The sequence below is a fragment of the Hyperolius riggenbachi genome, chromosome 4 (assembly GCF_040937935.1).
Source record: "Hyperolius riggenbachi isolate aHypRig1 chromosome 4, aHypRig1.pri, whole genome shotgun sequence".
NCBI lineage: Eukaryota > Metazoa > Chordata > Amphibia > Anura > Hyperoliidae > Hyperolius > Hyperolius riggenbachi.
In genome coordinates this window covers 223,053,979-223,067,027 of record NC_090649.1, presented here as the reverse complement: position 1 = coordinate 223,067,027, position 13,049 = coordinate 223,053,979, and the positions used below count along the sequence as shown (strand labels likewise).

The window sequence follows — 13,049 nt, the reverse complement described above, 5'->3', positions numbered from 1 at the left end:
ACACAGCAGGTGGTGATAACTTTATAGAAGACCCAGTGGATATGTGATCTTGACTGGAGGTCCACTTAAAGGGTGCTTCTACCACTAAGAATGGAGGCATAACGAGACAGCTCGTGGTGACCCAGAGCCAACCAGAAGGTATAAAGGGCTTAAAAAGACCAAGAAGCCCTCAAGAAGCAATGCTAAATGTAATTTTACATTTACCAATAATTATAGAGTATGTGTAGCTTAAAGGGATACTGTAGGGGGTCGGGGGAAAATGAGTTGAACTTACCCGGGGCTTCTAAAGGTCCCCCACAGACATCCTGTGCCCGCGCAGCGACTCACCGATGCTCCAGCCCTGCCTCCGGTTCACTTCTGGAATTTCAGACTTTAAAGTCTGAAAACCACTGTGCCTGCGTTGCCATGTCCTCAATCCCGCTGATGTCACCAGAAGCGTACTGCGCAGACACAGACCATACTGGGCCTGCGCAGTGGGATCGAGGACACGGAAACGCAGGCGCAGTCGTTTTCAGACTTTAAAATCTGAAATTCCAGAAGTGAACCAGAGGCGGGGCCGGAGCATCGGTGAGTGGCTGCGCGGGCACAGGATGTCTGCGGGGGACCTGGGTATTTTCAACTCATTTTCCCCCGACCCCCCTACAGTGTCCCTTTAAGGCTACTTGCACACTAAGACGTTGCGTTAGGTGCCACGTTAAGGTCGCATAACGTGCACCTAACGCAACGCCTGGCGCTCTTTGATGTGGACGTCAGAGTGAGCTGCGTTGTGCAGCTCACTCTGGCGTCCGTGATGCCGTGATGCGTACTCTTGGACGCATGCAGCATCACGTGGTCCCGCCGGCCAATCGCCGCAAAGAGCGGCCGCTCCAGGAAGTAAACACGTCGCAGTGAATATTAATTAGCCATGTGCCTGGCCGCTCTCCGCTCCTCCCCAACATTACTGAGCATGTGCAGACAGTTTAACGCGGCTTAAGCCGCTGTAACGCTATAGTATGCTGCACTTTCTGAAGAACGTGCAGCGTTACATGTAACGCAACATGGGCAGTGTGAACAGCCCACTTGTGTTACATTGCTGTGCGTTGGGATAGCGTTACAGGCTGCCCTAACGTGCGCCTGTAACGTCCCTGTGTGGAAGCAGCCTAAGTCCACAGAGTACATATCAGGAGGTTGGGTCTTGTTAAAGTTAGCTCTAAGGACACAAACTTATCCGATGTATGTTCGCCTCATGTCACAGAGGCTAAAAAGTGAAGTGATCTTTCATGCTTTCTTAAAAAACAAAGCAAAACACTCCTCATTGCTGCTGCACAGTAAATTGTTTAATGAGTATTCCTGCAGTACATATGCTTTAGAGCAGGAAAGTTACCGTAATTTACTGAGCCCTTCATGCAAGCACTATTCTCTAAGGCTGTTTGCAGCTTCAGCAGCCAAAGCATGATCGGAGATCAATCAGTATGGTCTCTGATCACATGACCCCCTACTCTAGGATCCCAAGGACAGGCTAATTGTAATGATCAAAAGGAAAATTTGTTTCAACTGAGCAAACCTTCCCTGACACTTCCTTCAGCGACATATAGGCAGCAGCGGGTAAACAAAACAGTTTTTGCATTGAATTAACATTACAAGTTTAAGTTTTCTACTTTTATCACATCATTGACCAAAGTTTCTGCCAAGAATATTCTAAGTCACTCTTGCTATGTTCCACTTTATTAGAAAAGCCACAAAAAAGAGGAAGAAAAGAATCATAATTTGTAGGAATAGTCTATGCTCTGAAGTATAAATGGAAAGACCAAACAATTGTTTCATGCAAGTTTGGGATTCATTTAGCTTTGAGGAACAAATGTTCACAATATATTTTGCTTAACATTTTAAATGCTCGGGTTTCATACAGACGAAGGATGGACTAGTGCTGCATGTGCTGTCAAAGAGTAAGTCCCATGTGGCTTAGAATATCAGTGACTATTGTGACCTTTACTGTAATTCAGCCAATGCAGCTGCCCCATCTAGCACCCAGGGCTTTTCCTTTCCAACCAGAGGCGTATCTAGAGGGGTGCAATCATGTCTCATGCCATGGGCGCCACAGTACCATGGGCGCCATGCTTGCTCCTGTTCTGCACCACCATGCCTGCCCTCGTGCCTCTCCATCACTCAGACCTCAAATCCGATATATTCTGTTATTTGGGGAACATGGCTACTTAAAGAGAACCCGAGGCGGGGTTCTTACATCGCAATCCCCATACAGAGGCTGGGTCTGCCTATAGAGCCCAGCCTCTGTTGCTATATAGCTTCCCCCAAAGCCCCCCCCCTGCGCACTGCAAGACCCCATAAAACACAGCCGCACTATGCGGCTGTGTTTACCTCACTAATGTCAGTCTCCGCTCTGGCCCGCCTCCTGAATTGCTCCGGTCCCCGCCCGCGTCCCTTCCCTCCAATCAGCGGCGAGGGAAGGGGCGTGGGCCAGGACCGGAGCGATTCAGGAGGCGGGGGAGCGGCGAGACTGGCATTAGTGAGGTAAACACAGCGCGCTGCGACATGCTGCGTGTCAACAGCGCGGCTGTGATTGATGGGGTCTCACAGCGCGCAGGGGGGGCTTTGGAGGAAGCTACATAGCAACAGAGGCTGGACCAGGCATGGGCAAACTTGGCAGTCCAGCTGTTAAGGAACTAGAAATCCCACAATGCATTTGCCTTCATGAGTCATGACTGTGGTTGTCAGACTCCTGCAATGCATTGTGGGACTTTTAGTTCCTCAACAGCTGGAGGGCCAAGTTTGCCCATGCCTAGGCTCTATAGGCAGACCCAGCCTCCGTATGGGGATTGCAATATAAGAACCCCGCCTCGGGTTCTCTTTAATTTATGTATATAGGGTGCATTTGGCTTAGTGTTAGAAAACAGAACAGAGTAGGAATAAGAAGAGATATTTTCAAAAAAGTTACTTCAGCAATATCCCAAGACCGAAAACACAGGCAACCATAAATCAAGTAAGCGAGAAAAGACACTGTTTTTAGAGAGGAATGGTACTCTGGCTGGGGGGAGGGGGGGGGCGCAATTTCCATGTTTGCCATAGGCTCTATAGAACACAGGTACGCCCCTGCTTCCAACAATTACAGCTTAGTGGGGAACACTTTGGCCTCAATTCACTAAGCTTTATCAAACACTATCAAACGTTTGATAATTTACCTCATGGGTAAAATCTAATTTTGAATTCACTAAAGTGTTATAGATTTATTGAACATTTTATTGATAAAACATTCAATGAATCTATAACACCTTGGTGAATTCAAAATTAGATTTTATTCATGAGGTAAATTATCTAATCTTTGATAAAGTGTTTGATAAAGCTTAGTGAATTGAGGCCAATGTGTGAGTCAATGATATCTGTAGTCAAGCCTCCATATTAGGACAACTCCACCTCACAATTATTAACATTCAAAACCTATGTGGCGCAAATCATTTTTCTCTGGGCATATAGGGTACTCAGAGCATCAGGAATGCTTACTGAACACAGTTTTTTTAGAATCTACTTAAAGTGTACCTGAGATGGCGAAATAAAAAGGATTTTATACTCACCCGAGCCTTCCTCCAGCCCCATGAGCACCGATGTATTCCTCGCCGTCCTCCCTGAATGCTCAGAAGAGCCAACTGGAGCGACTGAGCCAGATTACCAGAACAGATTGTGGCTGAGTGGAGGCACTCGGGAGGATGGCGAGGGATGCATCGGTGCGCATAGGGCTGGAGGAGGCCCCAGGTGAGTAAAAAAAAAAAAAAATCTTTATTTTACCATCTCAGGTTTAAACTAGCCCTTCAATTAGAAGTCCTATCAATTTTTTTGTACTCTATTAAAGATCCAAGCTAACCCCTCTGCCAAACTTTATTTAGGTATTTCTGTCCACTGGAGAGAGTGCCACCATCCTGATAATAAAAAGTTGCAATTATTTCTCAAAGGGGCCTTTAACAGTTAGCATTCCAGGTGATTCATTACCAGATTTACCAGTGTTTACATTGGAAATAAACATGACATTTTGTAATATACATCACTTTTTCTTCTGCTGTCAACTGTCAGTGCCAGAGAAAAGATCCCAAGGATTACAACTACTACAACAACAACAAACACATGAAGCAGGCTCTAACCCTTCTCCACACTATATAAAAAGGAGATATAATTGCCTCCACTTTAATGGCAAGACCATATATTCTTATTATTAATGTTGATATACAGCACATAGAGCCATTTTCAGTGGTGAGGTACAGAGTAAAAACTGCCCATACATTTGCTCAATTTTCCTGGCAGAGAACGATGCTGCAATGTGACTGGCCAATTTTAATTTAGAGCAATTTTCTGCTGAAATCGAATGAAACTATCAGTTGTGAAGGCTGGAAAGATCTTGCTTGAGAGGGAGCATAGCAGTATTGATGGTAGAATTTGGGATGACCATTTGAATTCCCCCCTGGTCTCCCCATCTAACATGTGCTCCCGAGGAGTGGTTCATTGGAGCGCACACTCACTTGTCCACTGGTGTGCTCCTCCTGTGTCCAGCATCAGAGCCAGGATGCCTGCATCCCATGGACCGACATGTGCATGGTCATGTAATGTACGTGTCACCAGGACAAGGGCGCCTGGCAGTGGTGGACAAGTGAACGTATGCTTCACTGCACAGCCGGGAAAGACCTGAAGGTGACCACTAATGATACAATCTGCTGAACAATCGATTATGAACGATTCTTCTTATGAACGAATGTAAATGATAGTTTGGGACCACTAATGGGCAAAAATCTCCTAACCAATGTGATCAAATTGACTGGATCGAACCGAAATTCAGATCAATTTCATTAATCTGATCAGTTAGGAGATTTTTGCCCATCAGTGGTCCCAAACGCTCATTTACGATCATACATAAGAAGAATCGTTCAGCAATTGTCGTTAGGCAAATTGCATCATCAGAGGCCACCTTGAGGGTACGGTGTGGCAGTAATAGATACCTCTCTGATCAAAATCTGATTTATCTGGTGGTCAAATCTGGTAGCCATCTCTGAAGGTGGCCACACATCTAACGATTCTACGGTCCAATCAACCATCCAGTTCAATGGTTTTATTGAATCAGATGAAAATCTGTGTTGCAACAAGCATGCCTGATCGGCAATTCAACTGATTTCAGTAAATGTATCGAACGAGCATACTGGGAAATCTCGCGCTCGACGTGGTTTATTGGTAGTCGGGGCGGCGATTGCGGAGTGCCATACCGCGACAATTGATGAATGCAGAAGAACCCACTTAAGCAAGTGATGTTACTCACACGCCTTGTGCTATACACAGCAACCACATGGGAAGTGAATGGAGAAGCAACGGACAAGATCAGAGGGATACCTGCGGCAGCTGTAACAGGTGAGATATGAATGCACAGGCATGGGGGGGGGGGGGGGGGGGGGGGGGGAAGGACAAGGCAGTGTCATTGGGAATGGGCCTGTGGTGCATGGGCAGACAACAGATCTCTCTCGGCTCTCTCTGCTCAGAGTCTATCAGAGAAAAATCTGTCTCTTGGTCGATCTGCCCATACATCACTAGTTGTATGAGCACCTTAAGTGCATGGCCATCTTTAAAAATGTAAGTATGTAAAAATAGACATAAATAGACATAACAATACAGAAATTAGTACACTATCCAAAACTTGTAGACAATATAATATGAGTAAGTTGCAGTGACAATTATATAGTGATTAACAAACCACTTATTTTACAAGTCACGAAAGGGAAACATCCCTGCCCTTGCAAGCTTACAATCTAAAGTAAAAGGGAGGATACAAGAGACAGTGAGAAACAATGTGTTCCAACAGAGTAGTTGTGTTTGTGTACTATATTCAGAAATGGGCACAGCTTGACCAGAGGCTAAAAGTAGAATGTCTTAGGTTAGATTATTGCTAGTCTGAAAAAAAAAAAAAAAGTGTGGATTAAAGCATACCAGAGCTGAAAAAAAGAAAACTGCCCTTTTACTTACCTGGGGCTTCTTCCAGCCCCCGTAGGCTTGTATGTCCCCCGCTGTCATCCTGTCATCCTTCAGGCTCAGCTGATCAGCCAAGTCGCATAAATTCAGCGCATGTGCCAGCCCAGGTCCTTGGTTGTGCTCCTATGGCTGAGAGCGCTCTACGCATGCACACTTTTCCAAGCCTTACAGCCATGCATGCGCAGGATGCTCCCGGCCACAGGAACACAATCAAGGACACGTGCTGCCAGGTCGACATATGTACAGTATTGCGTGACTTGGGTGACTTTGTTAACTTAGCGGGCCAAACAGTTAAGTGAGGAAGAGGACAGCAAGGGAAATAAAGCCTATGTGGGCTGGCAGAAGCCCCAGGTAAGTAAAAAAGCAGCAGCATTATGGCCCGTACTCATGGGCTGCAGAAGTGGCCTGTCGCCAGCACACGTGAGCGTGCTAGCGACAGGCCGGCGACAGCTTCTCTCCAGGTCCCTCCGCGTACACACGCGGAAGAGGGACCAGCGGCGAGACGGAAGCTGTCGCCGACGTTCCTCCTCCCCCCGCCGGAAGCTTCATTCACCTCTATGGAGGTTGCTGTCGCTAGTCCGCGTACTCACGCGGACTAGCGACAGTTGCGGCGGAGGTGCGGCGGCGACTGTTGCCATGCGATTGAAACTTTCAATCGCATGGCGACAAGAGCGGCGGGCGACAGTTCGGGGTGCGCGCGCGTGCGACGGCCCATACTCACGGGCGACCTGTCGCCGCAACACGCGCGCGCCGCGTGTTGAGGCGACAAAAGTCCCTCGTGAGTATGGGCCATTAGAAACACAGAGTAGGCATAGGATATGATGCAGCTGGCCTTTAATCACAACGATGACAACAGTGATCCATCCAAAGGGGACAGCACCCACACCTAAGTAAAAGAGCAGTATTTTTCAGCTCTAGTATCCTTTAAGAATGAGCTGGATGTTTGAAAGGTTTGGAGAGAGACAGATGTGTTTTGGAGAGGAGGCGAGAATCATGAGAAGTTCTGTATATGTGGGAGGAGGTGATTCTAGGGGAGGGAAGAAGAAGTTTGTGTGCAGAGCAGAGATTAGAGTTGGGGTAGTATTTGGAGAAGAATTGAGATACGTTTTTGGTGTTAAAGATGACAAGAGGTGGTTAGTGCGAATTGGTGCATGAAAAAAAATGAAATAGTAATTGAACATCCCCCTCCGGTAACTTTCTTGGAGAACTGAAGTTATTGAAGTGTTATTGCCATTTATTGTGATGTTAGGCAGAGAGAGGAGAGGATAGAGATGGTGGAAAAATAATCAGTTTCCATTTTAGGCCCGGTTCACACTTGCGGTTGTCTGCCAAACAAACCGGATGACCTGACCGGATCCGGACCGGATCCGGATCGGAAACGTACGGTTCTGATCCGGATCCGGTCAGGTTGCATCAGGTGTTCATCAGGATGCGATCCGGATCCGTTTGGCAAAAGTTAAGTACAAACCAAATAAAATGTTGGGGTCTGGGAGTTCAGCAGAAGGGGGACCTGTGGAATCAGGCCCTCTGCTGTTTAGCACTCACCTCCACCTCCGACATGCTGCCAACATCTCCAGCTCGTGTAAAGTCACTGCTGCTCCACTCCAAAATGCTTGCCCATGTGTCCCCATCCAAAATCGCCGCAACAATCCGCATAGGAAGTGGGGTAGAACATCCGGATTTTTAGCCAGTGTGTTGTGCGCTCTCCGGTTCTCATTGCTTTGTATTGGCCGGATGGTGCAGTCCGGCTCCGCCCCGGATACGGCTGCCGGAGGAGCCGGACCCAAAAATAGCGCATGTTGGAACGGACGCCGGAGTCCGGATCCGGCCCGGATCCGGTCCGGCAGAACGGACGCATGTGAACGGACGCATAGGCTTTCATTGCCATGCCGTGCGTACGTTCCGTCCGTTCTGCAAGCGGTCCGGCTCGGCGATTCCGGACGGCCACCGCTAATGTGAACCGGGCCTAACTTATGTTAAATTTATCTCAAAGTAAAAGCAAAACGGTCTTTTTGTGCAAAAATGTACTTTTTATCAGAAGTGCTACAAGAGAACCAGCAACTAGAAATGAAGAATGCATTTTTATTTTAGTTTTGGAATAAGAAAAGGGCTTAGCATTTATTTTTATCGATGTACTCCATCAGAGAGTGTTCATAAGTTTCTGGTATTATACAATATAAAAAAAATCTCTTCAACAGAATCCAACAGCAATGAATAAAATGTTTTATTTCAGTAGAGTGGGCATGTATTACAATTCTTTTCAAGTTTTATAAAATGTCCCTTATTTTTATTGAAGCCATGTAAGTCCAAGAGACAGTTTTTTTTCCCCTGGGATATTCTTACACCTTATAAATAAAATGCCCTTTAAGGCACCAGCAAGATAGAAAATACTTATAATAAATTTGACAGTACTTTTTTCACCTACTTTTTCAAAGACAGAGTTCAGAAAGGTTATGTAAACAGAGGATGAAAAAAACAAGGAGTTAGGCAACATCTACCTGCAGCCGACACATATAGTGAAACTTCAAGAGGTTCTAAACCTTGCCCATTATCCAAATCATAAAAAGTAAAAGGTTAAAACTTAAAAGTTAGGGCTCGTTCACACTAGGTCCGGAAATGTATCTGTGGCTCTGTTTTAAAAGCCTGATGATCAAAACCGGAGCCACGGATAGTAATGTTAAAAATAGCAGCTGTCTTCACACAAACAAAAAAACGGATCCGTCTGTTTGCGGGGACCAGTTTTGAAAACCTGAATGGATGGTTCGGATCTGCTGCATTTTACCGCAATGCACATGGATCCTGATAAACGCAGGGGTAGTGGAGGGCAGTGCAAAAACGGACCTCCCTCTACACAGGCTATTCTTGCACACAAAACGGAGGGAGATCGGCATTGCCTGCTCCTCCACTTCACGTCTCCCCAATAGGTGTCCCCAGGTAGCCTGAGGGGTAGCAGCAAGGACAGGGGGTAGCGGGCACAGCGGCGGGTAGGGGGTTTGCACCCCCCTCCCCTGGGTCCCCGCAAAAGTGTAGCGAACGAGCAAGATGGGAAGTTTACCTTTCTTCCTCTGCTCGCCGCATGACTTCCGACAATGCCCCCCACTAGAGGGCGGCATTGCAGGAAGTCACGGCGGGCAGAGGAAATAAGGTGCTTTCCTGCTCACTCGCTACACTTTTGTCGCAACTAGCTGGAGGAGGGATTGGGGACAGAGGGACACAGGTGAGGGGGGGCGACCCCCTTCCCTGTGCCCGCTACCCCCAGTCCTGGCTGCTACTACCTTAGGCTACCTGAGGGACACCTATTGGGGTCCTGGCTGCAGCCATCCGTTTTTGGGGGAGGAAAAAAAAACGCAAACTGATCAAAAACATTTGCTGCAGAAGGGCAGCACGGATCCGTTTGCATTCAGGTTTTACAGGATCACAAACCGCCAGGATCACGGACCGCAGGTCTGTTCTGCAAATGGGCCAAGTGTGGACCTAGCCTTACGATAGAGGATGGAGTCTTGTCCAGGACAAACTTATGTTTGATGCATACTACTGGAAGTATAGATGAACAGCACTTAAACTATCATAGCAAAAAAAAAAAAGCATTTTATATGGAAGATAAACATGATATAACATACAAGGGCTATCACATTAAAAACTTATATTTAGCAATAACGTAAGACTTACCATTCCGTGATACATCAAGTTCTACCAGTTGCATAAAATTTGCTATCTCCGGGGGAAGCCGCTGAATTTCATTATCACTAAGGCCAAGTTTTCGTAACTTCACAAGTTGGAAAAATTGCTGAAAAAGAACAATAGTAATATGTGACTTAACCACTTAAGCGAACTCCTATTTTCTAAAACTGCTTCAACTCAGACATCATCATTAATCTAAATCATGCACAGCACAATTTTCCAGGTGCACACGCCATGCCATATTGTGGAGTCTGTCCATGCTTTAACTGAACCTACTTCAGCATGCTATGTGAGCAAATCTTAACAAATAAAACAATACTGCTAAATCACTGGAACTCTGTGGTGCATCCAAATGCATATTATAAACCCCTCCACTCAATTTCCATGTACCCAAGAAGCGCCTGGAAGCCGAAATGAACATATTCTATTTTAACAGCATACATCTGAGGAACTACGGTAGGCATTCCACACTTGACTATTTTTTTCATTATTATTCTTCCCTTTTACCTTCTTGTATGAATAATTGTCAGCTCATATAGTTGGAAATGTACATCTGTAAAAAAAATTTCTATCATTGATAAATTCTACATTATTATACATTAAGTCAAGTTGTTTTTAACTTAAAGAGGAACTCCAGCCTAAACAAACATACTGTCATTAAGTTACATTAGTTATGTTAATTAAAATAGATAGGTAATATAATCTCTTACCCACCCTGTTTTAAAAGAACAGGCAAATGTTTGATTTCATGATGGCAGCCATCTTTTTGGTTGAAAGGAGGTGAAGGAGCATGATACACAGTTCCAACTGTCCTGTGTCCTGAGCGCCTCTCCCAGTTGCTAGGCAACGTGAACAACATAGGAATTCCCATCATGCTCTGCACAGCATCAGGGGAAAAAAGCCCGAGCTTTTTTCTTTGATGGGTAGAGCTTAGCTAAAAATGCAGCTAAAAATGATGCTTTGGTAAGAAAAACAAAGTTCTGATGCTGTGAAACTTAAAGAAACACCAAGCCTTTTCAGTGCTGCCGAGTAGATTTTCAGTCCAGAGGTTCACTTTAAAGAGATCTGAATATCAGAGGGAGAACGAGTGGCGTGCGTAGGAGCAGGGAGAACAATACTATGTTGCGTTGTTCGAGTGTCGCATCAACTTGAAATTATTTGCATTTTATTGACCAGCATTAGTCAAATCTATCTAGCAGAATGAATGTTGACTCTCCTGCAATCTACCGTATATATTCGAGTATAAGCAGACCCCCTAACTTTTACCATAAAAAAATACATGCGCTGCTGCAGGACATCATAGAGCGGAGACTCTTTCAGGCAGCGTGGTCCGATCATTGAACACAGAGTACTGCTCTGCAAATTACAGTGCCGAACAGACACATTGCTCTCCGGCGGGGGCAAGAGACTCAGATGAGGGAGGAGAGCCGATCACGTACAGATCAATTGTAGCAGCATCATTATTTAGCAAGTGTATGGTGGGGGACACTGGCGTGGGATTCAGGTGAGCCACTCACATACACTTGAATTGTAGACACCATTATTCATACCGCATATGGCAGGGGACACAAGCAGGGTATGAGAAAGCACTCGGGGGCACATGTGTCCTGCACTGACTCGAGTATAAGCCAAGACCCCCACTTTTTGGGACCCAAATTCTCAGCTTATACTCGAGTATATACGGTAATCATTTAATGGATTGTTTAATGTGAAGTGGATGTCAGTCCATGTGGACTAGGTTTTTGACTGCAATGTAGGGCAATAAGCCCAGGGATATGGATACTGCAGAAACGAAACACAAAATAAAATTCTATATAGTTTTTATATAAAAAGTATGCTTTAGTTGCTCCTTAAGTTGCTGGGACTTCAGCCATAGGTTGGAAGGATCCGCACCATCTTAAAAATTAGTATTTATTCAAAAGCGCTTTAAAAATGACATAGGCATAATATCAGTGTGCACTGAGTCACCATAGTGCGACGAACCTATGTCATTTTTAGGCTGTATTTAGGGTTTGCATTTCTAGGCTGTATTTAGGGTTTGGGCCCTCCTAGGCACCTCAGAGCTACGACACCCCCCCCCAAAGGACATTGGCGGCGTACTGCAACAAAAATGGGCTTGCCCAAAGCATGCAGTGGGCGTGGCCAAGGAAAATTTCCCAGTAAGAGTGCAACTCAAAGTCTGTGGGCCCATGTTTCCTCCCAAGATATGAGTAAAGTGACCTTTGCACAAGCAAATAGGAAAGGTTCTTACCATAAAAACACATGAGCCAGTGTTCCCACAAACTGGTGGTAGGTATTAGATTGTGAGCTCCTCTGAGGACAGTCAGTAATAAGACTATGTTCTATGTAAAGTGCTGCAGAAGAGGTCAGTGCTATATAAATACATAATATAGTAGAACATTTGATTAGGACTGTCCTCAGAGGACAGTCAGTGACGAGACTATGTACTCTGTAAAGCGCTGTAGAAGATGTCAGTGCTATATAACTACATATTGACACACAGTTCACTTTTGGCACAGTTTTGATGGGAGCTTTCATAGAGATCGGAGTGAGTCCCAGCACTCAGTATGGGCAATAGTTAAAAACAGAAGAATCTCCCGGAGCTAAGCAGTGCCCCCAAAAAATACATAATGTGGTAGTCTTTCCATAGAAAATACTTACTGTATAATGTGGCAGTTTCACCCCAAAATAAACACAACATGGCAGTAATCCCCTACAAAATACACATAACGTAGCTAGTATCCCCAAAAGAAACAATTTGGCAGGGGGCGTGGCTTGCTAATGGCCGTGTGAAGACGCACCATCACAGAGCTCCCACAGCCTGGACTCAAAATCACAGAAAATAACAGCTTTTAAACACTCAAAGCAGCCCATGGGTGGAGGCAGAAAGAAGGGAACCAAAACCCAACACACTACGCCATCTCACTCCCAAATCAAGCGCTTCCTGAGGCCACTTGAACGGAGACTGCAGGACCGAGAGATCAGCAACATGGCGGAGTCACCTCGTGGCAAGACGGGCCACGGATCTCCGAGAGCAGACAACTCAGACATGGGCTCGCCCGCACCAACGGGAACAACAGAGACCCGCTCTCCGAACCAGCCGCATAGCCCACCAGACAAGAAGCAGCGAACACAGTTGCCAGAGGAGAGACCCGAGACACCGCAGGGTAGCCAACATGGCGGCGCCTCAAACTCACCAAGCAGCAGCACTTCCTCGATATCCCCAGGAGCGGCAGCTGGAAAAACCTCTCCACGGACAAGTCCAACCCAGCCAGCACACACAGAACACTCCTCTCCACGAAAACCAAGGGATCACAAAGTAGGCCTCCATCCCCTAACCATCAGGCCCATACTTCCCGCCAAGACGGCGCCAC

At 46.0% G+C, this 13,049-nt stretch overlaps 1 protein-coding gene across 1 annotated transcript in view; it reads right to left on the bottom strand.

Moving 5' to 3' along the window:
• Positions 1–13,049, bottom strand: part of LRRC1 (leucine rich repeat containing 1) — a 297,188-nt gene that overhangs the window by 178,043 nt on the left and 106,096 nt on the right. Inside the window, exon 2 of the mRNA XM_068281386.1 lies at positions 9,664–9,781. Coding sequence (XP_068137487.1) covers positions 9,664–9,781 — 118 coding nt within the window. The remainder of the gene's footprint in view (positions 1–9,663; positions 9,782–13,049) is intronic.